Source organism: Delphinapterus leucas, chromosome 18 (assembly GCF_059928025.1).
Source record: "Delphinapterus leucas isolate spDelLeu-1000000601 "Yukka" chromosome 18, BTC_Dleu_Yukka2, whole genome shotgun sequence".
Classification (NCBI taxonomy): Eukaryota; Metazoa; Chordata; class Mammalia; order Artiodactyla; family Monodontidae; genus Delphinapterus; species Delphinapterus leucas.
In genome coordinates this window covers 54,490,327-54,517,630 of record NC_143146.1, presented here as the reverse complement: position 1 = coordinate 54,517,630, position 27,304 = coordinate 54,490,327, and the positions used below count along the sequence as shown (strand labels likewise).

At 37.1% G+C, this 27,304-nt stretch overlaps 1 protein-coding gene across 3 annotated transcripts in view; it reads left to right on the top strand.

Annotated features, from left to right (window-relative positions):
• VWA8 (von Willebrand factor A domain containing 8) overlaps positions 1-27,304 on the top strand; it is a 364,128-nt gene that overhangs the window by 224,021 nt on the left and 112,803 nt on the right. For all 3 annotated transcript variants that reach the window (XR_016388682.1, XM_022574923.2, XM_022574922.2), the window contains exons 27-35: positions 6,516-6,624; positions 7,765-7,903; positions 10,502-10,701; positions 16,852-16,962; positions 17,945-18,009; positions 18,438-18,563; positions 19,889-19,998; positions 20,635-20,789; positions 24,725-24,917. Coding sequence is in view for 2 of the 3 variants with exons in the window: in XM_022574923.2 (XP_022430631.1) it covers positions 6,516-6,624; positions 7,765-7,903; positions 10,502-10,701; positions 16,852-16,962; positions 17,945-18,009; positions 18,438-18,563; positions 19,889-19,998; positions 20,635-20,789; positions 24,725-24,917 (1,208 nt within the window). In the remaining variant the exon portion in view is untranslated. The remainder of the gene's footprint in view (positions 1-6,515; positions 6,625-7,764; positions 7,904-10,501; positions 10,702-16,851; positions 16,963-17,944; positions 18,010-18,437; positions 18,564-19,888; positions 19,999-20,634; positions 20,790-24,724; positions 24,918-27,304) is intronic.

Genomic DNA, 27,304 nt, shown 5'->3' with positions numbered 1-27,304 from the left:
ATATATTTTGGAGATTAATCCTTTGTCCGTTGATTTGTTCGCAAATATTTTCTCCCATTATGAGGGCTGTCTTTTGGTCTTGTGTGTAGTTTCCTTTGCTTTGCAAAAGCTTGTAAGTTTCATTAGGTCCCATTTGTTTATTTTTGTTTTTATTTCCATGACTCTAGGAGGTGGATCAAAAAAGATCTTGCTGTGATTTATATCAAAGAGTGTTCTTCCTATGTTTTCCTCTAGGAGTTTTATAGTGTCTGGTCTTATATTTAGGTCTCTAATCCATTTTGAGTTTATTTTTGTGTATGTTGTTAAGGAGTTTTCTAATTTCATTCTTTTCGTTGTTGTTGTTTGGTTGGTTTTGGGTTTTCTTTGCGGTACACGGGCCTTTCACTGTTGTGGCCTCTCCCGCCACGGAGCACAGGCTCCAGCCGCTCCACAGCACGTGGGATCCTCCCGGACCGGGGCACGAACCCGTGTTCCCTGCATTGGCAGGTGGACTCTGAACCACTGCGCCACCAGGGAAGCCCTCTAATTTCATTCTTTTACATGGAGCTGTCCAGTTTTCCCAGCACCACTTATTGAAGAGGCTGTCTTTTCTCCATTTTATATGCTTGCCTCCTTTGTCATAGATTAGTTGACCATAGGTGCGTGGGTTTATCTCTGGGCTTTCTATCCTGTTCCATTGATCTATATTTCTGTTTTTGTGTCAGTACCATATTGTCTTGATTACTGTAGTTTTGTAGAATAGTCTGAAGTCAGGGAGTCTGATTCCTTCAGCTCCATTTTTTTCCCTCAAGACTGCTTTGGCTATTCAGGATCTTTTGTGTCTCCATACAAATTTTAAGACTTTTTTTCTAGTTCTGTAAAAAATGCCATTGGTAATTTGATGGGGATTACATTGAATCTCTAGATTGCTTTGGGTAGTATCATCATTTTCACAGTGTTGATTCTTCCAATCCAAGAACATGGTATATCTCTCCATCTGTTTGTATCATCTTTAATTTCTTTCAACAGTGTCTTATAGTTTTCTGTCTACAGGTCTTTTGTCTCCCTAGGTAGGTTTATTCCTAGGTATTTTATTCTTTTTGTTGTGATGGTAAATGGGAGTGTTTCCTTAATTTCTCTTTCAGATTTTTTATCATTAGTGTATAGGAATGCAAGAGATTTCTGTGCATTAATTTTGTATCCTGCAACTTTACCAAATTCATTGATTAGCTCTAGTAGCTTTCTGGTGGCATCTTAGGATTCTCTATGTATAGTATCATGTCATCTGCAAACAGTGACAATTTTACTTCTTTTCCAATTTGTATTCCTTTCATTTCTTTTTCTCCTCTGAGTGCCGTGGTTAGGACTTCCAAAACTGTGTTGAATAATAGTGGCAAGAGTGGACATCCTTGTCTTGTTCCTGGTCTTAGAGGAAATGTTTTCAGTTTTTCACCATTGAGAATTATGTTTGCTGTGTGTTTGTCATATATGGCCTTTGTTTTGTTGAGGTAGGTTCCCTCTATGCCCACTTTCTAGAGAGTTTTTATCATAAATAGGTGTTGAATTTTGTCAAAAGCTTTTTCTGCATCTATTGAGATGATCACATGGTTTTTATTCTTCAATTTGTTTATATGGTGTATCACATTGATGGATTTGCCTATATTGAAGGATCCTTACATCCCTGGGATAAATCCCACTTGATCATGGTGTATGATCCTTTTAATGTGTTGTTGGATTCTGTTTGCTAGTATTTTTTTTTTTTCTTTTGCTGTACGCAGGCCTCTCACTGTTGTGGCCTCTCCCATTGCGGAGCACAGGCTCCGGACGCACAGGCTCAGCGGCCATGGCTCACGGGTTCAGCCGCTCTGCGGCATGTTGGATCTTCTCGGACTGGGGCACGAACCTGTGTCCCCTGCATCGGCAGGCGGACTCTCAACCACTGCGCCACCAGGGAAGCCCATGTTTGCTACTACTTTGTTGAGGCTTTTTGCATCTATATTCATCAGTGATATTGGTCTGTAATTTTCTTTTTTTGTAGTATCTTTGTCTGGTTTTGGTATCAGGGTGATGGTGGCCTCATAGAGTGAGTTTGGGAGTGTTCATTCCTCTGCAATTTTTTGGAAGAGTCTGAGATGGATGGGTGTTAGCTCTTCTCTAAATGTTTGATAGAATTCACCTGTGAATCCATCTGGTCCTGGACTTTTGTTTGTTGGAAGATTTTTAATCACAGTTTCAATTTCATTACTTGTGATTGGTCTGTTCATATTTTCTGTTTCTTCCTGGTTCAGTCTTGGAAGGTTATACCTTTCTAAGAATTTTTCCCATTTCTTCCAGGTTGTCCATTTTATTATCATAGAGTTGCTTGTTGTAGTCTCTTTGGATGCTTTGTAGTTCTGCGGTGTCTATTGTAACTTCTTTTTTGTTTCTAATTTTATTGATTTGAGTCTTCTCCCTCTTTTTCTTGATGTGTCTGGCTAATGGTTTATCAATTTTGTTTATCTTCTCAAAGAACCAGCTTTTAGATTTATTGATCTTCGCTATTGTTTTCTTTGTTTTTATTTCATTTATTTCTGCTCTGATCTTTATGATTACTTTCCATCTGCTAAATTTGGGTTTTGTTTGTTCTTCTTTCTCTTGTTCCTTTAGGGGTAAGGTTAGAATGTTTATTTGGGATTTTTCTTGTTTCTTGAGGTAGGCTTGTATAGCTACAAACTTCCCTCTTAGAACTGCTTTTGCTGCATCCCCTAGGTTTTGGATCGTCGTGTTTTCATTATCATTTGTCTCTAGGTATTGTTTGATTTCCTCTTTGATTTCTTCAGTGATCTCTTGGTTATTTAGTAACGTCTTGTTTAGCCTCCATGTGTTTGTGTTTTTTACATTTTTTTCCTGTAATTGATTTATAATCTCATAGCATTGTGGTCAGAAAAGATGCTTCATATGATTTCAGTTTTCTTAAATTTACTGAGGCTTGATTTGTGACCCAAGATGTGATCTAACCTGGAGAATGTTCCATGCGCACTTGAGAAGGAAGTGTAATCTGCTGTTTTGGGATGGAATGTCCTATAAATATCAATTAAATCTATCTGGTCTCTTGTGTCATTTAAAGCTTGTGTTTCCTTATTAATTTTCTGTTTGGATGATCTGTCCATTGGTGTAAAAGTCCCCTACTATTATTGTGTTACTGTCGACTTCCTCTTTTATAGCTGTTAGCAGTTGCTTTATGTATTGAGGTGCTCCTATGTTGGGTGCATATATATTTATAATTGTTATATCTCCTTCTTGGATTGATCCCTTGATCATTATGTAGTGTCCTTCCTTGTCTCTTGTAACATTCTTTATTTTAAAGTCTATTTTATCTGATATGAGTATTGCTTTCTTTTGATTTCCATTTGCATGGAATATCTTTTTCCATCCCCTCACTTTCAGTCTGAATGTGTCCCTAGGTCTGAAGTGGGTCTCTTGTAGACAGCATATATATGGGTCTTGTCTTTGTATCCATTCAGCAAGTCTGTGTCTTTTGGTTGGAGCATTTAATCCATTCATGTTTAAGGTAATTATCGATATGTGTGTTCCTATTACCATTTTCTTAATTGTTTTGGGTTTGGCTTTGTAGGTCCTTTTCTTCTCTTGTGTTTTCCACTTAGAGAAGTTCCTTTAGCATTTGTTGTAAAGCTGGTTTGGTGGTGCTGAATTCTCTTAGCTTTTGCTTGTCTGTAAAGCTTTTGATTTCTCCATCGAATCTGAACGAGATTCTTGCCGGGTAGAGTAATCTTGGTTGTTGTTTCTTCCCTTTCACCACTTTAAGTATATGATGCCACTCCCTTCTGGCTTGTAGAGTTTGTGATGAGAAATCAGCTGTTAACCTTATGGGAGTTCCCTTGTATGTTGTTTGTCATTTTTCCCTTGCTGCTTTCAATAACTTTTCTTTGTCTTTAACTTTTGCCGATTTGATTACTATGTGTCTCGGTGTGTTTCTCCTTGGGTTTATCCTGTATGGGACTCCCTGCACTTCCTGGACTTGGGTGGCTATTTCCTTTCCCATCTTAGAGAAGTTTCCAACTATAATCTCTTCAAATATTTTTTCGGGTCCTTTCTCTCTCTCTTCTCCTTCTGGGACCCCTATAATGCGAATGTTGTTGTGTTTAATGTTGTCCCAGAGGTCTCTTAGGCTGTTTTCATTTCTTTTCATTCTTTTTTCTTTATTCTGTTCCACAGCAGTGAATTCCACCATTCTGTCTTCCAGGTCACTTATCCATTCTTCTGCCTCTGCTATTGATTCCTTCTAGTGTATTTTTCATTTCAGTTATTGTGTTGTTCATCTCTGTTTTTTTGTTCTTTAGTTCTTCTAGATCTTTGTTAAACATTTCTTGCATCTTCTCGATCTTGCCTCCATTCTTTTTCTGAGGTCCTGCACCATCTTCACTATCGTTATTCTGAATTCTTTTTCTGTAAAGTTACCTATCTCCACTTCATTTAGTTGTTTTTCTCGGGATTTATCTTGTTCCTTCATCTGGTACATAGCCCTCTGCCTTTTCATCTTGTCTGTCTCTCTGTGAATGTGGTTTTTGTTCCACAGGCTACAGGATTGTAGTTTTTCTTGCTTCTGCTGTCTGCCCTCTGGTGCATTAGGCTATCTAAGAGGCTTGTGCAAGTTTCCTGATGGGAGGGACTGGTGGTGGGTAGAGATGGCTGTTGCTTTGGTGGGCAGAGCTCAGTAAAACTTTAATCCTCTTGTCTGCTGATGGGTGGGGCTGAGTTTCCTCCCTGTTAATTGTTTGGCCTGAGGTGACCCGGGCTCTTTGGTGGGCCTAATGGCGGACTCTGGGAGGGCTCACACCAAGGAGTGCTTCCCAGAACTTCTGCTGCCAGTGTCCTTGTCCTCACGGTGAGACACAACCACCCCCTGCCTCTGCAGGAGACCCTCCAACACTAGCAGGTAGGTCTGGTTCAGTCTCCTGTGGGGTTACTGCTCCTTCCCCTGGGTCCCGATGCACACACTACTTTGTGTGTGCCCTCCAAGAGTGGAGTCTCTGTTTCCCCCAGTCCTGTCGAAATCCTGCATTCAAATCTGGCTAGCCTTCAAAGTCTGATTCTCTAGGAATTCCTCCTCCCATTGCTGGAACCCCAGATTGGGAAGCCTGGCGTGGGCCTCAGAACCTTCACTCCAGTGGGTGGACTTCTGTGGTATAAGTGTTCTCCAGTTTGTGTCACCCACCCAGTAGCTATAGGATTTGATTTTGTTGTGATTGTGCCCCTCCTACCATCTCACTGTGGCTTCTCCTTTGTCTTTGGATGTGGGGTGTCTTTTTTGGTGAGTTCCAGTGTCTTCCTGTCGATGACTGTCCAGCAGTTAGTTGTGATTCTGGTGTTCTTGCAAGAGAGAGTAAGAGCACATCCTTCTATTCCGCCATCTTGAACCAATCTTCTCTGGTTTCGTATTCTATGCAAAAAATATCTAAGCCTTGTGTGATCTTATTAAGTATATGGAGATATTTTGTCAGATTACTCTTTCACTGAAAATAAAATGATTTTCTAAATATCAATATGTACTCTTTTAATGATCATCAAGCTCATTTCAAGCATACATTTCAATTTATAGCCACATATACGTGCCTTATTTTTAAAGAACTTTTAACTCTGAATCATTTTTGGCCTTCACTTACCATGGAATAAGAAATTTATAATGAATTAAGTGACAAATTAATGGTTCCTCTTTTAAAGATTCAAAGAAAAGGTAGTGTGATTAAAAAGTAAAAACTTATTCTAAAGAATTTGTCTGTGGTTTTGTACTTTAGCATTGCTATATTTGTTTTCGCAAGTTATTTTGTTTAGATGTAATTTTAAATAAAATGGAATCTAAGCACAGAATAATTCCATTAGAAGTCAGAATAGTAGCTCCCTTGGTAGGGGTAATGACTGAAGTGGTCCATGGGAGTTTCTGAGTGTTGGTGATGCTTGGGTGCTGGACGCACACGTGTGCTCAGGACTAAGTGGCACATTTATATGAACGTTTCTTTAGGTATATTATATGTCAAGTCAAAGTTAAAAAAAAAATGAAAGTGCTAAGATAGACCCTATGAAACTTGCCCTGTACAACTTACAAGCATGTGACTGGTAGTACTGTGTACTATTTATTATTTGATTTCAAATTTAGGAGAACAGAATGAAAAAATTGATGGATTGCTCCATTGTTTTTCCTAAATCCTTCCTATACTGTAATGGGAATTTGATATTAAATTGCTAAGTATTTACCAATTCAGGGAAAAAATATGTAAACCCTAATTATATTTGTCATTAAGGTAAAAACAGACTAGGACCTTACCTTCTGAGTTTCTGAAATGTGAAATCTTTTTCTTTTCAAAGTATATTTTAAATATCATATTAAAGACTATCTTTTAATAAAATTAAATATAACTCACTTCTAAGTAAAGCATTCTTCAAATTTGCTTGTGTGGTCGGTAATATATGGCTCATTATTTTTTCCTATGACTTGGAAACAAGAAGAAATGTTTATTCTTCAAATTAATCCTTGACAGGTTGCCTCTGCCACAGCAGACCTTCATGGGCTATTGGACAATTGGTCAGTCAAGAAATGGAATGCAAAAACTCTTGTGTCCAGCAGAAACTCATCGTATAGATGTAAAGGTTGATATCATTATTTCTTCATTAGAATATTGAACGTTATCCATTTTTCTATATCTTCCCTGGAGAAAATCCATTCAGTCTCAGAAATGACTTGTTCTAATGTTATTTTAGAATAGATTAACTTCAGCTCTAATTCTTAAGCCAGTCTGGCCTCTGAGAGACTCAATGTAGGTAATGGCTAATGACCAGTAGAATTCCTAAGAGCTATCCTGTATTTCAGGAAAGTCAGATAGGATGGTTACTCAGTTATATTTGTTTTCGTGAAAAAGGGCAAAGGAATATCAGTCACTAGTTGCAATAGAAACCCCTCTAGGTTTGACTGTGGGGAATTAGATGCTTATAAAATCATTAGAAAGGACAGGAGGAACAGAGTCAAGGGACCATCGCTGGACTTTTGGTTTCAAGATGAGTGTTTTTGCTTCTGCTACCACCACTGTTGTTGGGAACTGCACAGTAAGGCAGGATCAGCAAACTTTTCCTGTAAAGGGCCAGATAGTAAATATGTTAGGCATTGTGGCCATACAGATTCTGTCACAGCTACTCAACTTTGCCATGGGAGCAAAAAAGCAGCCTCAGACAGTACATTAACTAGTATCAGTCACTAGTTGCAATAGGAGTGTGAGGAATGTAGTTTTTAATCTTCTAGCTTCTAAGATACAGACTAGATAGAAGGGGTGAGAGTGCCCATGGATGGCAAAATAGTAAATATCTAACCCAAACATTTTTGATTAATTAAGGACTGTAAGGGCATGCAAATCAATGTTCAAGAGTCAACTGTATTTAAAAAATTATTCTGGTTTGGACAGCTCTGGGTCCCAATACTTGAAGTTCAAAACTTGCTCTTGGCTTAGGAAAGAATGAAGGAATGAGAACTCCTATGGGATTTTACATCTGCTATATTTTGTGAGTAAAAAAAAAAGAAAGTGAGAAATTAAATAAGATAGCACATGTGAAAGCATTTATAAATGCAAGTATATGGTATTATGATTGTTATAGGTGTCATGCTAGTCAGTAAAATGAGAAGAGGCATATCAAGATGTGGAATATTTGAACTGAAAATCTGTATTTTGGAAGAACTTTAGCTTTTCTACTTTTTGCCAACTACACAAATGTCTTAACTCAGATAACTATTTTTTGTAGGGTCCAGCACATATAAACATACAGGAGTACCCAATAGAAAGACATGAAGGAAGATCCCAAACCTTTACTGAAGAATGTGCCTCCTGGAAGTTACCATTGGATGAAATTAACTTAATCTGCGACATCGCTACATCACATGGTATGTCAGTTTATTCTTTTGATTTTTCCTTCCTGCACTGATTTTTTTAAAAGCAGGATCAAAATAACCTCTAGACATCAAGAAGTCTATGATAGACTCAGTAACTGTGTCATTCTTGGATTGGATGGCAATTATATGTAATTTAGAACTAATTTCCTATAACAACCTAACAAAATACTATTGTGAAATCCACATAAGCACTGCTGAGTTTATATGCATATGTCTGCTTCCCATTACCATTGTAGCACAAAGTTAAACACACCCAGGCGTGGGCTAAAAATAGAAGAGGGAAAGAAAAAGGAAAAACATTGGATTTTTTTGGCTCGGATTCCAGTTTGGTGATTGCATGAACCCTGAAAGCAGGAGGATTTGTAGTCATTAAACCTCTCGTTGTAAAGAATGGCAAATAAAGGATGTGAATTTTTGGCATCTACGTCTCTGGACTGTTGCCATTACCTACTGATTCATGCGGTGTGCCCTGGGTACTTTTTGGCAGAAGTTTTCAAGTGATGGCAGTTACCAAGGCGATATAAACAGAAGTGATGGCAGGGGAAAGGGAGAAATTCTCTAACTTGTCTACAATGGAGGTTATTCAGGCAAAAATTCAGAAGCAAGTTTTTGTTCATGTAAGTTCTGTGGATGTTTTCTCCAACATCAGCTATGTTGAGTAAAAATATGTGCTTTTAAAATGTACCGGGTTTTTGTTGGTAACAGATTGGTGCTCCTATTAAGATATTTTACATTCACTAGTAGAGACTAAGTATGAATCTTACGGATAAAATTTGAACTTTGCCCTTGTCTCACATTTAGAGATTGTAAGTAAGTATGCTGTGATCCTCTGCCCCATGCCAGTGACAGGTGTCATTAAACCTTGTCACAGCCTCACAATTCTCAACACAGCATTCCAGGCAGCCACTGTGAGCCAGTCAGAATTGGTCCTTAAAAATGAACTCATTTGCTGTCCCTCACATAATTCAACCCTCTATTTTAGTGTTGTCCACATTTGCAAGCTAGATTTTTGTGTTGTTTTTTATTTCTTTGTTTTTTTACCTATTCTATATTGGTGAGAGGAAAGAACATTTTCTTGGGTTAGCATCAGGGTTAAATATACATATATATATGTGTGTGTGTGTATATATATATATATATGTGTGTGTGTGTATATATATATATATATATATATATATATATATATTTGAGCCAAAGACCAAACAGCACTTAATGTCTGCAATAAGAGAGAGCAATTGTAAGTTTGTGAAGTACATTTCTATTTATTTTTTTCTTTTTACATTTCTATTAATACTGTTATTATATTCCCTGGTCCCTATACTGTGTACAAAGGTGCTCAATAAATGTTGAATTGAAGTTATTTGTGCTGATAGTAGAAACATTAAAAAGATTCTTAAATCATAAGTTGTGTGATTCTATCTGATATTTAGAACTGTAGCGCGCACACACACACACACACACACACACACACAGTTCACATTGTCTCCTAAATAATATGTCTTCTTCTGCCCTTCCATTGATTTGTGTTTCTTATCAATGTTAGCTTATTTAAATTTACCATATCTTTATATATATTTAAGTTTTCTATATCTTTATATATATTTGGTCTTTATGTGTAGACATGACATATACATGCACACACACATACACTATATTTTTTTTCCAGATTTTCATATCTTGTGTCTTAGTTTTGGGTTCAGAAAATATGAGCCCTGTAAATAGATACCTGGATGATGAGTGATGTTAATAGCGTTTATTATACAGAAGCATCTTAATCCCTTGTTTCAAGTTTCCCAGAAATAGAGGTTATGGGAAACATAGTCCAAAGCCAGTCCAAAGCCTGGCTTCTCTAAGGGAAGCCCTCAAACCAACAGCAGTGACATCTCGTGGGAGCTTGTTGGAAAAGCAGAGTCTGAAACCCCACCTCAGACCCACTGAATCAGAATCTGCGTTTTCATTAGATCCCCAGGTGATGCATATGCTCTTGAAAGTTGAAGAAGCACTGAAATAGAATTCAAAAAATGGACCTAGTCAAGTACTAGTTTGAAAAGATAGAGATTTTGTAATAATAAATACACAAATATGAAAAAAGATAATTTGGAAAATAAGATCCGTAGAGCTAAGAACAAAAAATGGGATTACTTATTTACAAGAAAAGCCTAAAGATCTAGTAACTAGCTGGGAAATGCCAGATTAGCAGATAGAAGATGTTGACCAGCTGTTGTCCATCTGAGCCAATAATAAAATAAGAGGGAACAGACTTTTACTGAGGCATAAAATACTTTCATACAAGGAAGAATTTCCTGACATTGAGGAGTGTTAAGTATTTAATGGTGTTAGCATGAGATATTATAGAATTCTTTGGGGACCAGATACTTACTTCCGGGACTAGGTAGGTGTGACCCAATGTACATTTACAGCAGGTGCGAAATTGCTTCTGAAAGTGCTCTTCAACCTAATCAATCCATTTGCAAATCATCTGCTGAGTTCTGATTGTGTGCTGCCTCACGATTCAGTTTTCACTGGACCTTTTGACCAGTCAGAAAATCTATTGCAGACCATGGAATTAACACTTTTTTGTCATTTCAGAAAATGAGGAAAATACTCTCTATGTAGTTGCGTGCAATCCTGTTTCCTTATACTTTATGAATATGACTGGGAAAAGTGGCTACTTTGTGGACCTTTTTGACATCTTCCCAAGAGCGGCCAGTGGAGTCTGGCACCCATTTGTGGCAGTGGCACCGCTGGGAAATCCCCTCAAGGGTCAAGTGATTCTCCATGAGCAGCAGGTAATGACATGGTCTAATGATGCCCAGGGTAACTGATGCAAAGGAGAAGGCAAGAGTGTTTTTCAACCTATAACTAAAAATATGTGCTTTCATAAAGATTGAGGTCAGGGGCTGAAGGACGGGATCGGGAGTTGTATTTTATCAGTACCACAAGGCAGGCTAATATCTTCCTCTCTGCAGAGACTTCTCAACCTCAGCACTAATGACATTTGAGGCTAGATAATTCTTTGTTGTGAAGCTTACATTCTCTTTGGGGGGATAGACAACAAACAAGTAAGCCAACAAATAAATACCAATTTCAAGTAGTGATAGGTGCTGTATAAAAATAAGGTAAGGTCCTAAGGAATGATGGGGGTAGGGTAGGAGGAGATGAAAGGGTAAATGGTACTCAGAAGAGTGCTGAGATATCTCCCCTTAGGAGATGACATTTTACCTGAAACCTGAATGGCATTCTTTGTGTGGAGATAGCCATGTAAATATACTGAATGGAATTGTCTTAGTCTGTTTGGGCTGCTGTAACACAAGTACCATAGACTAGGTAGCTTATGAGCAGAAGAAATTTATTTCTCACAGCTCTGCAGCCTGGGAAGTCCAAGATCAAGGCGGTTGCATATTCATCGTCTGGTGAGAACCCACTTCCTAGACAGCTGTCTTTTTATGGTAGCCTCACACGGCAGTAGGAGCAGGGATCTCTTTCGTGTCTCTTTTATAAGGGCACTAATCCCATTCGTGAAGACTCCACCTTCATGACCTAATCATCTCCATAGGCCCCACTTCCTAATACATTGGGGCTTAGGACTTCAGCCTACAAATTTTGGGAGGGCATCAGGCCATTGCAGGAATACACTGAGATTCTTTAGTATCTAATGATGCTTAAGTTCCAACCATCACTACTATTGTAAGACAACACTAATGAAAAGTACAGATGCCCAGAGTCAGGCTAAAAGTAATTCCAAACAGAAGATATAGGTCAAAAGACAGTCTGTGTTTCAATTAATGAGAATTCTCCAGGTCTAAGTTAATCTGTACTATGCAATAGAAAGGAGTACAATGTTTTTGCAGACCTATTATCCACCTAGTATCTACCAAATAGTATACTAAGCATATTATTCATTCATCAGATATGTATCCTGTGCCTACTATTAGGGATACTGCCATGAACAAAGCAACAAAAATCCTTGTTCTCAAAAGCTTACGTTCTGGTGCAAAAGGTAGACAATAAGCAAAGTAAATAATTACATCTTAAGTCAGAACATGAGAAGCAAGGGAGAGTAAAATAGAAGACTGGGAGGAAGGTTGCCTTTAAAACAGGGTGGGCGGGCAGGGATTGCCTAACTGAGAAAGTGATATTTAAGCAAAGATCTGATAGAGGTGAGGGAGAGAAGAGATATCAGGAATGAGAGAGTTCTAGGCAAAGGAATTATAAGTTCAAAGGCCCAGAGGCTGGAACATGGCTCTCCATCTTTAAAGAAGCGTGGTGGGGAAGACTGAATGAGGGGGAGGGTATAAGGAGGTGAGGTCAAAGAGGTCACTCAGTGGGTTGGGTCAGGGATGTGGTGGAAGGGTGGGGAAGCAGATGTGTAGAGCCTTGTAAATCATTCTAACATTCTGCAGCCTGTGAGGAAAGGGGAGGGTCTTAGAGGGTTTCAAGCAGAGGAGAAGCAAGATCTGACTTATATTTTTAAAAGATTTCTCCAGCTCCTCTTTGGTGAATAGTCTGTAGGTACTAAGGCAGAATGAAGGAGATTAATGAAGAGATTTTTACAATGATCCAAGCAAGAGATCATTGCAGTTTGGAGGAGGATGGCTGTCATAAGTAATGATGGATTCTGGATGTATTCTGAAGGTGGGACCAAGAGGATTTCTGAACAGATCAGATATATGAGGTGAAAGAGAGTAAACTAAGATCAACTTTAAGATGTAGGGCCTGAGCAACTGAAAGGATAGACCTGCCATGAACTGAGATGAGGAAGGAATTGATTTGGAGGGGAAGGTTAGATGTATGATTAAATTCGAGATGCCTATAACATATCCAAGTAGGTGATCCTGGTGTTTAACGGAGAAGTCAGAACAGGAAACATACATTGGGCATCATTGGCATATAAATGTTATTTAAAGTCATGAAACTGAAAGAGATCACTAAGGGAATGAATGTGGGTGGAAAAGAGAAGTCTGAGGACTAAGCCCTGGGGCAATGAAATATTAAGAAATGAGAGAGGTGAGGAGGAATCAACCAAGGGGAACTGAAAATGAGTGCCCAGTGAAGTAGATGGTTACGCCAGGGTGTGGTATCCCAGACGGCAAGTGATGACTATCTCAAGGAGGAGGATCAATTATTAAATGCTGACAAATGTGTCAAGGAAATGGTTACATACATTATTCCGTGTTATTCTTCCACAGGCCCAGCGAGGTAGCTTTAGCAATATTTACATGTGAGAAAACTGAGTCTCAGTAAGTTTAAATAACTTGCCCAGTAAATACATGGTAGAACTGAGGTTCAAACCAAATTGGATTGACATCACCAGAATTAAACTTCATCCATGCTGTCGCTCACTGCAGAAACGTGGGGAAAAGAATGGTCTGAAAATTTTTTTAAGTATTCATAATAGGAAAATATGGAAAAAATGTAATGTTGTTACTTGTTAAGTATTTAAACACACTATGAGAGTAAAGTGTTACCTAGAAACAGTACTTTTAGACTGTTTCTAATCAAGAATAAAAAGTTGCATAAGTAACACAGCAGTATTTCGTTGAGTAAGTAAGTCAACTTTAGGCTTTGCCTAAATAATATCATAAATTCTGAGTTAATAAAATTTTTTCTGGTTTTCACAATTTTTTTCAATATGGCTTTCTCCTAGAAGCAGAATTTATCAATATCCAGCTATTGCTTATAAAGATTTGTGTCCATCACATTGGAATAAGGGTTTTACTTTATAGATTTCCAACAAAATACCAATGCCATTGAATTGAATTCTACAGCCAGAAGAATCTGTCATAAAAAGCACATATCTTGGTGATTTTTGATTCAGGAAACCAATCAAATTTAAATAGGAGTCTACATTTGGAGTATTTATTCAAACAATCTTGCCAGATTTTCAGCTGTCAGATAAACTGTCAAATTTACATATACCAGTTCTTTAAAAGTACGAGATTTTCAGGTTCTCAGGAAGCATTTTATTTTCTCAAAAGATCCAGTTATTTGGCAACATTGCTGACCAATACCTTGCTCACTTATAAGGACTTTCATCAAAGAAAATCTGTTTTTCAGTGTAAAGATGTGCTTGACTTGCACAGCCCACACTTCCCCTCCTGGCATTCTTGCATGCTACCTGGCTTATCCCTTCGACCAGTTTCAACAGTTTTCCAGGAGGGTACCTCAATGCCCTGAGCAGGCACACACAGCTTATCAGGATACTTTCGCTACCTGTACTCTGAACTGCCTCTTCTTTTCCCAGAGAGGATATATCAGCTGTCGGTTTTATATTATATCCCTGCTAGGATCTAAGACCTCCTTAATTCCAAATGAACAGCATGTAACTGTAAAATTTAACAAATGATAAATAATTGTAATCGAATAAAAAGGTGTGTGCACTGCCATCAGTTCCTTCTCCCCCATTCTGCCCTGACAAAGGAGCTAAAATATTGTAGAGAAGTACTTCCATTAATTCATCTCTCCCTTGTCTTTATAAAGCTTGGCAACAGATACATTTCCCTGGTTAGTTTAAGAAGTTGTTCAAAAATTCCTGGCTAAAATAAAATCTTAAGTGAGGAAAGGGGAAATTTTGCCATGCCTAAAAATAAAGCCTCCTCCCCCCACCCGCCCCATGAGATTACTTATTACATCTGTACAAAGTTTAGAACTTCAGACTTTAGGACATTGAGGTCATCCAGAGGTTACTTTTCTCCCAGTCAAATACAAACATAATAAAATTGCTCACTCGCTTCTCCTCCCTGCCCCCCTTAAAATAGAGCCAAAACCACAGTTACATGTACTCATATGTGATGCAGAATTCTATTTTTGAACTCAGACAGAATATATCATTAGTCATTTACAGAAGGAAACCATTAACATCTAAAAGGATGGAGCAGCAGAACTCCTTCATGTTGCCAATTGTTTCTAGAACTAATTCTAAATACAGCAGTGGCTGGAAACATATATATGTGTGTGTATATAAACATATATATATATATATATCTGTATGTTTTCTGTTACTTAGAAAGATGCAGTTTTTCAGTTCACTTATGCAAAGTTATGAGTATATAAGTATTAGACCCTAAAAAGGAAGAAAAATGCAAAACTGTACTAATTTTTCTGCGTAATCATATCTGTTTAATCATGTGCTTATTCTTCTACTTAATCATATTTTGGGATCAAACATTATTTTTAGAACTTTATGTTGCTTAGAAAAGTTAATATTACCCCAAATTGCTTAAGTGCTAACAATTCATGTTAATGTTGTACATATTTATCATAAGAGAGAGTTTCTCCTTTAAAAAATACTTACTCAAGAAAGATTTAATCTAGAATAGAGACTGTAAATTTTTAACTTATTAATACATTTTCTTAAGGAAAACTTTAAGAGTTTCCCTTAAGGTTTTCATCATTTTCAAACTTTCAAATGCCAGGAACGGTGCTTCTTATATGACATGTTGATTTTAAAAAGAATATTACTAACACACATTCTTAATGGAGAATTGCATATTATACAGAATGATGCATTCTAAGAGTGTTTATGGAAAAACTTAAGCGTTGTCAACATGCTTGGTAGAATTTTTTAATACAGCCAAGATTCAGAGTATATGGAATAAAGGAGACTTTGGAACAAATACTACTTTAATTCTTGAGCACTTAAGTAAAATTGACTAGTAAAATAAATTGAAACCACACTATGAGGTCTCAGATTTGCAGATGAATCATTACTCTACTTACATTTCTTTTTATTTCCCTCTAACTGGATTAAGTAATAAAGGGCAAGGGTCATGGTTAATTCATCATTGTATTCTCCTTTGTGCTTTAAATATAAGCTGCTCGATAAATGTTATGGAACAAATGAACAGACTTTTCATGTTTTGTATATATTTTGCAAAATATATGTTAATTCTTCAGGTGCTTTGTGATTTTGTTTTCCCCAAAGAAAGTTCTTGAAATGAAAAGTTCATAAGGGTTAAGATAACTGAAGGGGCCCCAAATTTAAAACAAAACAAAATAAATAAGACAAAATAAACAAAAACAAGAAAGAAAGAAAAGACAGTTCCTGACAAACAACTTTCTGGTGCCTTTTTGTAAACCTGTTAGTCTAATCTTCAAATGTCTTTAAATTTTAATGAAAAAAGCCCACTTCTTTGCATCTCTTTAAAATATTTAATCTTTTCTGGCTTTCTCAATTTTAAATTCTTATTTCATGTGTTTCTGTTCACTTATTTTAATGCCTAAGGTTAATTTCTTTTTAAATTTTTTTCTTGAAAAAGTCCTCCTAATTACTGAGAGATTATTACTTCATTTGCATAACTGTGATAATGCTGCTGGAGCAATCTCTTGTCTGTACGTTATTACAGCACCAGCTATGAAAGTTCTCAAGCTTAGTGAATGTCAAGATGAAACACTCATTACTAGCTAGGTACTTGGGGTCCTTGATATTTTCTTGCTAACCCATCTTTATAACATGTACATATTTTCTGAGTTGAACCTGGATTTGTGAAAAGAATAAATGAGATTCAGTTATGCACAGTGTAAGAGAGTTTTCAACAGAACATTCTTTAAGTGTAATTTTGATAAAAGTAAATGGGCTTTTAAAATTATCAATTCTCTTAATTTCCTCATTTGTATGTAATAAAACAGAAATCATGGTTAAGCTAGCCTATATTTACAAGGCGATGGTTTTAAGATAAAATCTTCAAAGAGAAGATTCTGCATTACATAATTAGAAATATCTTCATTAAACCATCTAATACTTTAAATTCTGTATTAGGGAAAAACATTTAGTGTCTTCATGGTGTCTCTTAAATATTTCAATATTGTCGTCTTCCCTTTGGTTTATTTATCGCTATTCCCTTTATTCCCAGGCTGCCAAGAGGCTGCTGCTAAATTAATTAATTAATTAATTAAATAAACAGGCAAACAACCAAGCAAACTGTTCTCTTTATTTCCAGAGCAATGTCATCCTGTTGTTGGATACCACTAGCCAAGCCCTTCATCGTCTCATCTTACCTTCAGAAGAGTTTACACTTAAGAAAACTTCCTGGTGGAACAAGGAGGAAGCTGTAAGAAATACCCAACTTGTCCAGCAAATTGCCAAGGATTTTCCATAGCTTTCTAACCGTAAAAATGCATGCCTGCCTATCCCTTGCGGTGCCTTTTGTTTGCTATAATGCACAAGAGAATTCTCTTATTACTTGTAAATTTTAATATGATACAAATAGGTAGAATACATACATATATAATTAATATCAGTAGCTTCTTTTATATCCATCATAGTCACATGAAGACTTGTCAGGACGCAACTCAGAATAATAGGACATCATGAGCCATTTGAGTGTGGTATTCATGACAAATCCCTAACATGCACTTTAATAGTCACTTTAATAGTTTTCCAGTTATGAGTTTATGTTTGGATTTATGTAATGAACCTGTGAGTGCAACAGCTGATTATATTTACTAGATAAATAAACATTTTAGCTTATTAACTAAATTAAACTAGTAAACATTTTGGCTAACCAACGAGAATTTTTTCTGCCATTTAGAAAAAGGTAATGGATATAAAATAATGCTTACCCTCTGCCCTGCACGACAGCATACTTAGGTCTTAAAAGACCATGAAGAAAAGAGATATTTTAAATGTCATAAATATATCCAAATCTAAGAAACAAAATATTTCCTATGTATTTATGCTATGGTACAAATTCCACAGTTAGTCACCAGACAGCATGTTTATTTCTAACCAGTATTTGGCTTTTTTTTTTTAACATTCTTTTTTTTTAATATTTATTTATTTATTTGGTTGGACCACCAGGGAAGTCCCCTAAAACGTTATTCTAAAGATGTTTTAGTATGCAGTTCACAATTAATTTTGAAATATATTTTAATCTATGTTACCGTAAGAGTCTTGGAGTGGATAAAGAGGTAGCTTCTCAGAGAATTACATGTTTTACACCTTGAAGAGCTTTATTTAAGGAAAAGCAGCTGAATAGACATGAATGCATCTGACACATTTAAAGTGAATATTTTGTTTTGTTTTGTCTTTAGGAAACTTACAAAATGTGTAAAGAATTTGCACACAAAAACTGGCTAGTATTCTACAAAGAAAAAGGGTGAGCTCTTTGTTGTAGATTTAATCTGGGATCCTTATTGTGGCCATTCTATTTTCTCCTTTAATTATGCTTGTTTATTGTAAAACTAATGTAATAAAATTAGAAATATTTTATTCTAAAAGTATCTTATCCCACATTGCAGAACATTGAGAAACAGACATAAGAAAAGACACTGCCCATAATTCCGTATACAACCACTACTAGCATGGCCGCTCTCACTTCTCATTTTTAATTCTTATGCATACCTTTATATAGTTTAGAGTTTTATATATCTATTTTCTCAATTAACATTTTTCTATGTTATTACCTAGTCTTAAAAACATTGTTTTTAGGGTTGTATAATATATCATGAAATGACTGTGCCATGGTTACTCAACTAATATCCTCACCATTTCCTTTCAGAGAGTTTCCTTTTTTTTTTTTTTCAGGAACACCCTGGCTGTGCTGGATGTTCTAGAAGGGCGAACTCACACCATCTCACTTCCCATCAACCTCCAGACAGTTTTTCTCGTAGCAGAAGACAAATGGCTTCTGGTGGAGAGCAAAACACATCAGTGGGTAGATCTACATAGCACCTCATGGAGTGTGCTCAGTTAGCCAGCATCCTTACAGCTCTGTCTTCCTGTGTCTGTCTTTTAACAATTTCTGTATTTGGCAGCATCTCTATAGGTGAAACTTCGAAGAAGAGGGGACGGGAAAATTTAAATAAATATAACTTCGCAGAGTAATTATAAAAGTGTTTCAGAAGATGACCTTGAAATTAACAGTGAAAACATAATGACTTTCACAACTGGTCCGTATTTCTTTAGGATTTTTCCTGTTAGCACACTGAGAATTCAGTGTATTCTTGCCAAACTAGAGATACTTCAAAATAGATTTTTAGTTTATCCTCTCTTCAAAGAGCCACAGTCTCCATCCAAACGCTGTTGCTTTTTTGTAACTTCACAGAATCCACCCCTTAGAAGTTTCTTCTTCATTTTATCTCGTGTGCTCTTATTTGGTTATGTTTATGTTTGTGTTGCCTCTTCCATTGGACCGTATACTTCTTGATGAAAAGGACATTATGTACACTCGGCATAAGTGGGGTGCACAGTAAATTTTGAGTCACCCTCTGTCATGCATTACATCTGCTGGATTCATGCAGATTCTCTGCCCCTCTGCTGACAAGCAGAAGTGACCTGCTGCAAAAGATTCCTGGCTATTTATATATTCCTATATTAGAAATCTTACAGACAAGTAGATCAGGGGGATTACAGCAGTGAGGGCTTCTGTCCCTTAGCTGGTCACAAATCAGAGGTTGGGCTCCCTCTTACTTGCTGATCGGTCATATTAACAGCAGGCTCCATGATAGTACGGATGTGTCTCTTTAGAGTTGCTTTTCTTTTTTTTTTATGGCCCTTCCTCGTACAGGAAGTATTGGATTTTCAGTTCACATTTATTACTGCATTGTTATTATGCACTGCTCTTACACAGTGTTAAGAAGTTATTTTTTAAATTCATGATGAAACTCTGAAACTGCAAATTATACTCAGAACATAAAAAGGATGCTTTGGGGCTTCCCTGGTGGCGCAGTGGTTGAGAATCCGCCTGCTGATGCAGGGGACACAGGTTCGTGCCCCTGTCCAGGAAGATCCCACATGCCGCGGAGCGGCTGGGCCCATGAGCCATGGCCGCTGAGCCTGTGCGTCCGGAGCCTATGCTCCGCAACGGGAGAGGCCACAACAGTGAGAGGCCCGCGTACTGAAAAAAAAAAAAAAAAAAAAGAAGGAGGCTTTGGCGGGGGGCGGGCAGGGTATGGGAGCTCTGATTTTTCCTAGTCTGGCCTCATAGCTATTAGAAAAAGAAAGACTTTTCACTTAGATGTTTTGTTTGTTTACAGGAAATATCTTTTAACTAAGCCTGCACACATCGAATCTGAGGACAGTAGGGTTTGCCAGTTGTATGTGCTGAAAGAGGAGCTGCCTAGCACAGGGTTTGGAGTCACACAAGGTAAATACTGTGTTCTGTGTGTTTGTGGCTGTATAGGTACATGCCTGCATACACACTGTCCTCTAGAATCATTTAAGGACAATAATATCAACATGTTAACTTTATACCAAAAAAGAAATCTTAGTCACTACACTAGAAACAGTAAGAATCTATCGTCTTTTAAATTCTGTCTTTGAATTTTTTAAACTAACAAGTCAGAATGTTTACATATATGTAGGTTCCAAGTCTATTTTAGGATTGCCTCATTTCTTTTTTACACAGACCATCAGTATTTCTACTTTATTCATCACAGTTTTGGGGGGATGAAAAGTAATTATGAAAAAAATTCTAAAATCTACCATTGCTAAGACTGGTTTGGGCCAGTTTCACCTCTTTCTGCAGAGTGCTATTATATTAATCTTGATTGCTAATAAAAATTTGAATTCTTGAATAAATACTTGAAATCACTTTGAGAAGATGCCATGATTGCGAAAACTGAGTTTTCTCAGACAAGAAGCCATGAGTGTAATTGAAAGCGTTTTCTCGGTTTTGATTTGTGCTTTTCTGTTTGAGTTGGTGAGAATGAATCTTGCAAAAATTAATTCCTGGAGCATTTTAGGGGCATATGGTGTTTAACGTTTCTCTGACACTTTTTAGAAACAGACTTCAGCATACCTCATAAAATTTCAAGTCATCAACTATCATCTGAAAATCTGAGTTCAGCTGTGGGACAAAAGATTGCCTCTCCTAACCGAATTCTCTCAGATGAGAATAGTTATGCTACAGTCGTTGTTGGTTTCCCAGATCTCATGGTAAGCATAAATTTCTTAAATGATTGAATAACTATTTCTTCCCCCCATTTTGCCCTATACTCTATAAGCCTATTTGAGGGGTAATTAAAAACGTAATAATTTTCTGGTAAACATTTCAGATCAACCTTCTGTTTTCCAGACCAGTCGTTAAAAAATTCATTCTATATGGTTTCATTGCTTGTTAAAAATTAACATATACATTGTAGTGCAATTATATAATTTAGTAAAGGAAAACCAGTATTCTCCATACATGGGAGTTCATGTGACAGGTAAATACTTAACCTACTGACAGTGATTTTATATCATGCTGTCTTAATGTGTGCTCATGTCATCTGTCAAGAGGGACAATTTGAGACTAACAAAATAACATTTCTTCTAGAATTTTTTAAAGTGAAATATGTTGGAGTCTCATTACTGTAGGTTAAAATTTTCAACACTCATGAACACCAGTTCACTTTCCACTGAGTTTTGCTCTGATTTATATCTTTGCTGCATCCAGATTATACTATAAATGCTGGTGGCCTCAATTTAATTTGCTTTTGAATGGATCCTTCTGCTGTTATTTACTATTATCTGTAAAGAAGAGGCTCTTCGTAATTGACTTTAGGTGAAACTAGGTACCATCTTCCCCTGATGGAAATGTGAGAACATGAAATATAAAGGTTATTTCAGCCCAAGTTGCCATCTAATAACCTTAGAGGTAACTCCATGTGTTTTGATTAAACATGTAATTTTCATAATTTCCTTGGTAGCTTTTAGGTGGGATGATAGAGTCACTTAAAGATAAAAATATTGGCTCTGCTTAATAGTATGCCAGTCTCACATGCCTCAAAATTTTAATGTAATTAATGAACGATGCGTACTTCAGGGTATAAGACTTCTGAAATCCAAAACCCGATGGATAATGTGTGGCTCAGGACTTTGCCATATGTCTTCTTAATTATCAAGTAAAAAACATTTGCTGTGGATTATGTATCTGAAAATGAAACATGTTGTTGGAATACAGCATCTACGGCAGCCTTGATTAAATGAAAGAGTTATGTTTAATATGCTTTCTACAATGCTTGCTGCTATCAGTAGAGAAAATACTGGAGCTACTTTTCTGAAGGTGGAACTGTTTTAAAAATTGATCTTTTGATTGAAGAAATGAGTATAGAAATATAATGTCACTATAAAAAGGTAAGAAAGCTGAGTATAAGGTAATGTTTATACTGACCCTCTAGAAACCCTTTGTAGACTGTAGGACTAGTGACCTTGTTAAATTAAAAGCTGCATCTCCATATTTATCACCCACCATATCGGAGATGTTCATGAATCTTTGTTTAATGGTAGATTAGATCATTCAGTTAGACAGCCTTTCAAGCATTTTATGAGAGCAGTCATATTTTTTAGACCCCAACACAAGTCAAGCACTCTACTATTCTAAACCATTTCATACATGATAATTAATTTTTACAACAATTGCACAAGGTTTTATAGATAAAGAAACAAAAACAGAGAGGATATATCCCCCAGGCCACAAAGATATTGAATAAGGGATCTGGGATTTGTGCTCAACGGTGACTGACCCTCAAACGCATATCCTTTCTACTATATACTACAGTGCCTTTCTGACTTTATGTGAATTTCTTTTGATTCTTCACAAAACTATTAACAAAAGGGCATGTCATCTCTTATTAACTTTTTATAGCATTATCAAAGGCACCTAAATTATTATGAACTTATTATAACTCTCTTAACCTACTACCAGATGGCTACAAAAACCGACAGCAAGTATCATAGTGAATCCTCAATAGTGAAACGTTAAAAGCATTCGTTTCGATATCAAGAGTAAGACAAGGATACCCACTACCACCACTTCTACTAAACATTGTTCTGAGCGTCTTAGACATGATCCATTAGAAATTTTTTTTAATACCTTGACTTTCCTCAAAATTTAAAACCTCCATTCTGTAAAAAAGACACTGTTAAGAGAATGAAAGGACAGTCTACAGGCTGGGAGAAGATATTGGCAAATCACATTTCCAACAAAGGACTTGTATCCAAAATATATAAAGATTTCTTAAAACTCAAGAGTAAGAAAATAATCCAGTATAAAAAATGGGCAGAGTGGCCCATTATGAGGTGTCAGAGGTCAGAGGCTGAGCAGATGAGCAAGATATCTGTGGTGTGGGAGGGAGTAACAACTGGTGATTGGGAATCAAGTCCAGCCAGGATGAAGATTGCACCCCATGAAGGGGCAGCCTGGTGTGGGATGTGGGAGCCCAAGTAAGGTGAAGAGTTTGTTGATACATGCGCATAGCTCAGTGTGGGCTATCAGGCCAAGCAGACTGAGGAGGGCATTGGCCTGGAAGGGAAAGTTAGTGGTGAAGATGGGAGATGAGTCATACACGGTGGAACTGAGCCAAAAAGTAAGTATATGAAGGGTAATGACGTCTAGGTTTCTCACTGTTAAAGAAGGGAGTTACAGATACAGAAGGAAAGAAAACTAGAGTGAGTCCTATAGTGGTTGGATTGGAATTGTGTGTATCTGGGTGAACTCATGGTTTTCAATGTATTTAAGTAGATGTAGAAATAAAATCGGAGGTAAATGTATAAAAAAAAATGGGCAAAAGACTTGAACAGACTCTTTACCAAAGAGGATATATGGATGGTAATTAAGTACATGAAAAGATGTTCAACATCATTAGTCATTAGGGAAATGCAAAATAAAACCACGATGAGATACTACTATTGCCTATTAGAATGGCTTAAAAAAAAAAAAATTAAATACTGACGATACCAAGTACTGACAAGGATGCAATGCAAATGCAACTCTCACACATGTTTATGGAAGAGCAAGGGCAAACAATAACCAAGACATTTCTGAAGAAGAACCAAGAATAAAGAGAAGAGATAGGGCTTCCCTGGTGGCGCAGTGGTTGAGAGTCTGCCTGCCGATGCAGGGGACACGGGTTCGTGCCCGGGTCCGGGAAGATCCCACATGCCGCGGAGCGGCTGGGCCCGTGAGTCATGGCCACTGAGCCTGCGCGTCCGGAGCCTGTTGCTCCGCAACGGGAGAGGCCACAGCAGTGGGAGGCCTGCGTACCGCAAAAAAAAAAAAGCAGAGGTACTTGCCCTACTAAATTTCAAGGCTTGTTATAAAGCTTTAGTAACTAAGACCACATGGTATTGGCCTAGGGGTAGAAAAATATACAGTGGAACAGAATGGAATGCCCAGAAATAGCTGCCTACGTACATGAAACTTTTCTGATAACAGTGCTGATCAGTGGGCAAAGGTTAATGATATTTGAACAATTAGCTATCCATGTGAAAAAAAGATAAGCATGGAGCCCCATACCATGCCCCATACCACTCACAGAAATAAACTCCTGAGGGGTTAAGGAACTAAATGTGAAAGGCAAAACTTCAAAATGTTTAACAAATACATAGGAGAATATCTGTGATCTTGGAGTAGAGAAGGATAAATAGATATGTGGTAAAAATTTTAAGTAAAGCAAGAGAAAAAAATGACACAAAATTTCAGAAGAATTGAAGTCTAGGGAATATGAAAGAGATGTGATTGAAAAGAGGCCTTCCAGGGGCTTGAGAAATACTGGTAATACTATTCCTTATGCCAGATAGTGGATGCTATAGTATAGTTATTTATTTATAGTTACTTAAATCACCTGTATTGTTATATTCCCTCTTTTTAGCTATAATTCATTTCAAGATAAAAAATGTGTTGCATATTTCACACTTGTCTGAAAATTATGATTATTGATGAAGCAGCTATCTTCTGTACCAAATTCAAAAAGGTTAAGGAATAATTTGATTTTCTTACATTTGTGAAATATAAGTTTACCACTGGTATCTGCTTAAAGGACTGCATTGTAAAAGTTGTGAATGTAGTTTATAATACTTCAGTGCTTGAATTTCTCTCCTTTTTTTTTTAGTCACCTAATGAAGTTTATTCTTGGAAAAGGCCAACATCTTTGCATAAATCAAGGGTCACTGATACATTCTATGGAGGGAAGAAGAAAATTGGAACTCCAAAGCAGAGCAATTGTGTGACGCTTTTGGATACTAATCAGATAGTCAGGATTTTACCCCCAGGAGAAGTCCCTCTAAAAGATATCTACCCAAAAGGTAAGAAACTTACCAATTCCTATTTTATCAAGCTAGTCAAAGGTAGTTTGGTTTTGGTAGGGATATTTAACTTATCATTATCATTTTATATTTATGAATATGAATAATTTTAACAGGGTTTAGTAGCTAAAAAGACCTATATGTGCTCAGAAGGGTTTCACTAAACTTCTCATAGAAGTTTAAGACTTTTGCCTTAAACTCCTGTGTCTAAAGGCCAGGGACTTATGCAGCCTGATTCACTTACCAGTGCTCTGAAAGTCAACTTATGTTTATTACTGCATATCTTACGCCAGGTCCTGTGCTGATCACTTTTCCTTGTATAAATTCATTTAATTGTCAAATTCCCATTCTATCATTAATGTACTCTCAAGTTTATATGCAGGGACACTGACAGAGAGGTAAGGTAACTTGCTGGCGTTCTCCCCAGCAGTGGTCAGCAGAGCCCAGATTTGCACCAAAGTCTTCCAACCCAAGGCCACAGCTACGCTTACTGAGCCACACTGGCTTTCATCATAAAGGATAATTATGAAAATTTTTGATCATCGAGCCACTGATTATTATTTGCATCATAGTGGTAGTAATATTGTCCTGTGTTTACATTCATTATATTAGTGTGGACTTCATAAATATAATACTAAACACATTATAATAATCTGTTACTGGGTTTGAAAAGTCCTCGTTATATGATAATGTTAGAATTAGTTCCTTCCAAATAAATCACCATTTCCTTAGAATGTTTTTTATGGCAGAAGAGGCAGGTGAATACACTGACAATTGCAGTGCAGTGCTATAGGCATATTCACAAGGTGATATATAAACACAAAGGAGAAGCTTACAACCCAGGCTTGTGATTCTGAGCTGACTCTTGAAAGATGAATGGGAGGGAATCGAATGAAGGAATTGTTCCAGGAAGAGAAAACCCCATGAGAAAGGTACAGAGGCATTACAGAGCACTCCAGGAGTTACAAGAAATTCTATACCAGAATTCAGTGCACCTTCATCCACCCAGAAACCAGTGGGTCAGCCCCGATACTTCTCCCTCATCCTCCACATCATCATCAATCGGCATGTCCTTTTGATACAACCTTAATATACCTTACATCCACCCACTTGTCTGCAGTTGAGTTGCCAACATCCAAATCACCACCATCTTGAACTGGAACGCTGCAGTAGCCCTCTGACAGAGTTCGCTCTTCCATTCTTCCCCCACCCCCCATTCTCCACACATCAGACAGAGTGTTGTTATTTAAGTATTTTTTTGTTCTCATTTGCTCTTATTAGGGACCAGTTACACAGAGTAAAATTCATCCTTTTTAGTGTATGGTGCTGTGAGTTTGACAAATACATACAGTTGTGTAACCATCACCATAACTGACAGAGAACAGTTCCATCTCCCCAAAAACCTCCCCTGTGCCACTCTGCCATCAAGCCTTCTGCCTTCCCCCAGACCCCCACCGATCTGATTTCTGTCCTTATTGATTTGCCTTTTCCAGAATGTCATATAAATGGAATCACACAGTATGTGGTCTTTTGAGTCTGGCGTCTTTCACTTAATATTATATATTTGAGAATCATATATGTGTGTGTACCAGTTGTTTGTTCCTCTTTATTGCTGAGTGGTAGTCCATTGCGTGGATATACCACAGTTTGCTTATCCATTCACAAGTTGATAGATATTTTTATAGTTTCCAGTTCTGGGCAATAATTAATGAGGCAGCTATGAACATGTTTGCACAGATTTTTAAGTGAACGTAAGTTTTTGCTTCACTTCGGTAAATACGTAGGAATGGCATTTTTATGTCATATGATAAAACTGCCCAACTGGTTTCCAGAAGAGCAATACCATTTTGCATTCCTGTCAGCAATGGTGAAAGTTCCAGTTGCTCTGCCACCTTTTCAGTGCTTGGTATTGTCAGTTTTTCACCATTCTAGCAGGTGTGTAGTGATAGCTCATTATGATTTTAATTTGCATTTTCCCTAGTGCCAAATGATGTTGAGCATCTTTTCATATCTATCTTCTTTAGTGAAACGTCTCTTCAAATCTTTTCCCACTTTCTGAATTGGATTACTTGCTTTCTTTTTAATGATTTTTGAGTATTCTTTATATATTCTAGATATAAGTCCAGTATCGGATACATGCTTTCCAAACATTTTCTCCCATTTTGGTGAAGGGCCAAATCTCTTATGTTTTCTTCTAGAAATATCATATTTCTAGATTTTACACTTAGATTTGTACTCCACTTTGAGTTAATTTTCTTATATGGCGCAAGGTGTGGATCGAGACTCATTGTTTTGCATGGAGATAGTCAATTGTTCCAGTACCATTTGCTGAAAAGATTGTCCTTTTTCTATTCAGTTGTCTTTGGACCTCTTCAGAAAATCAACTG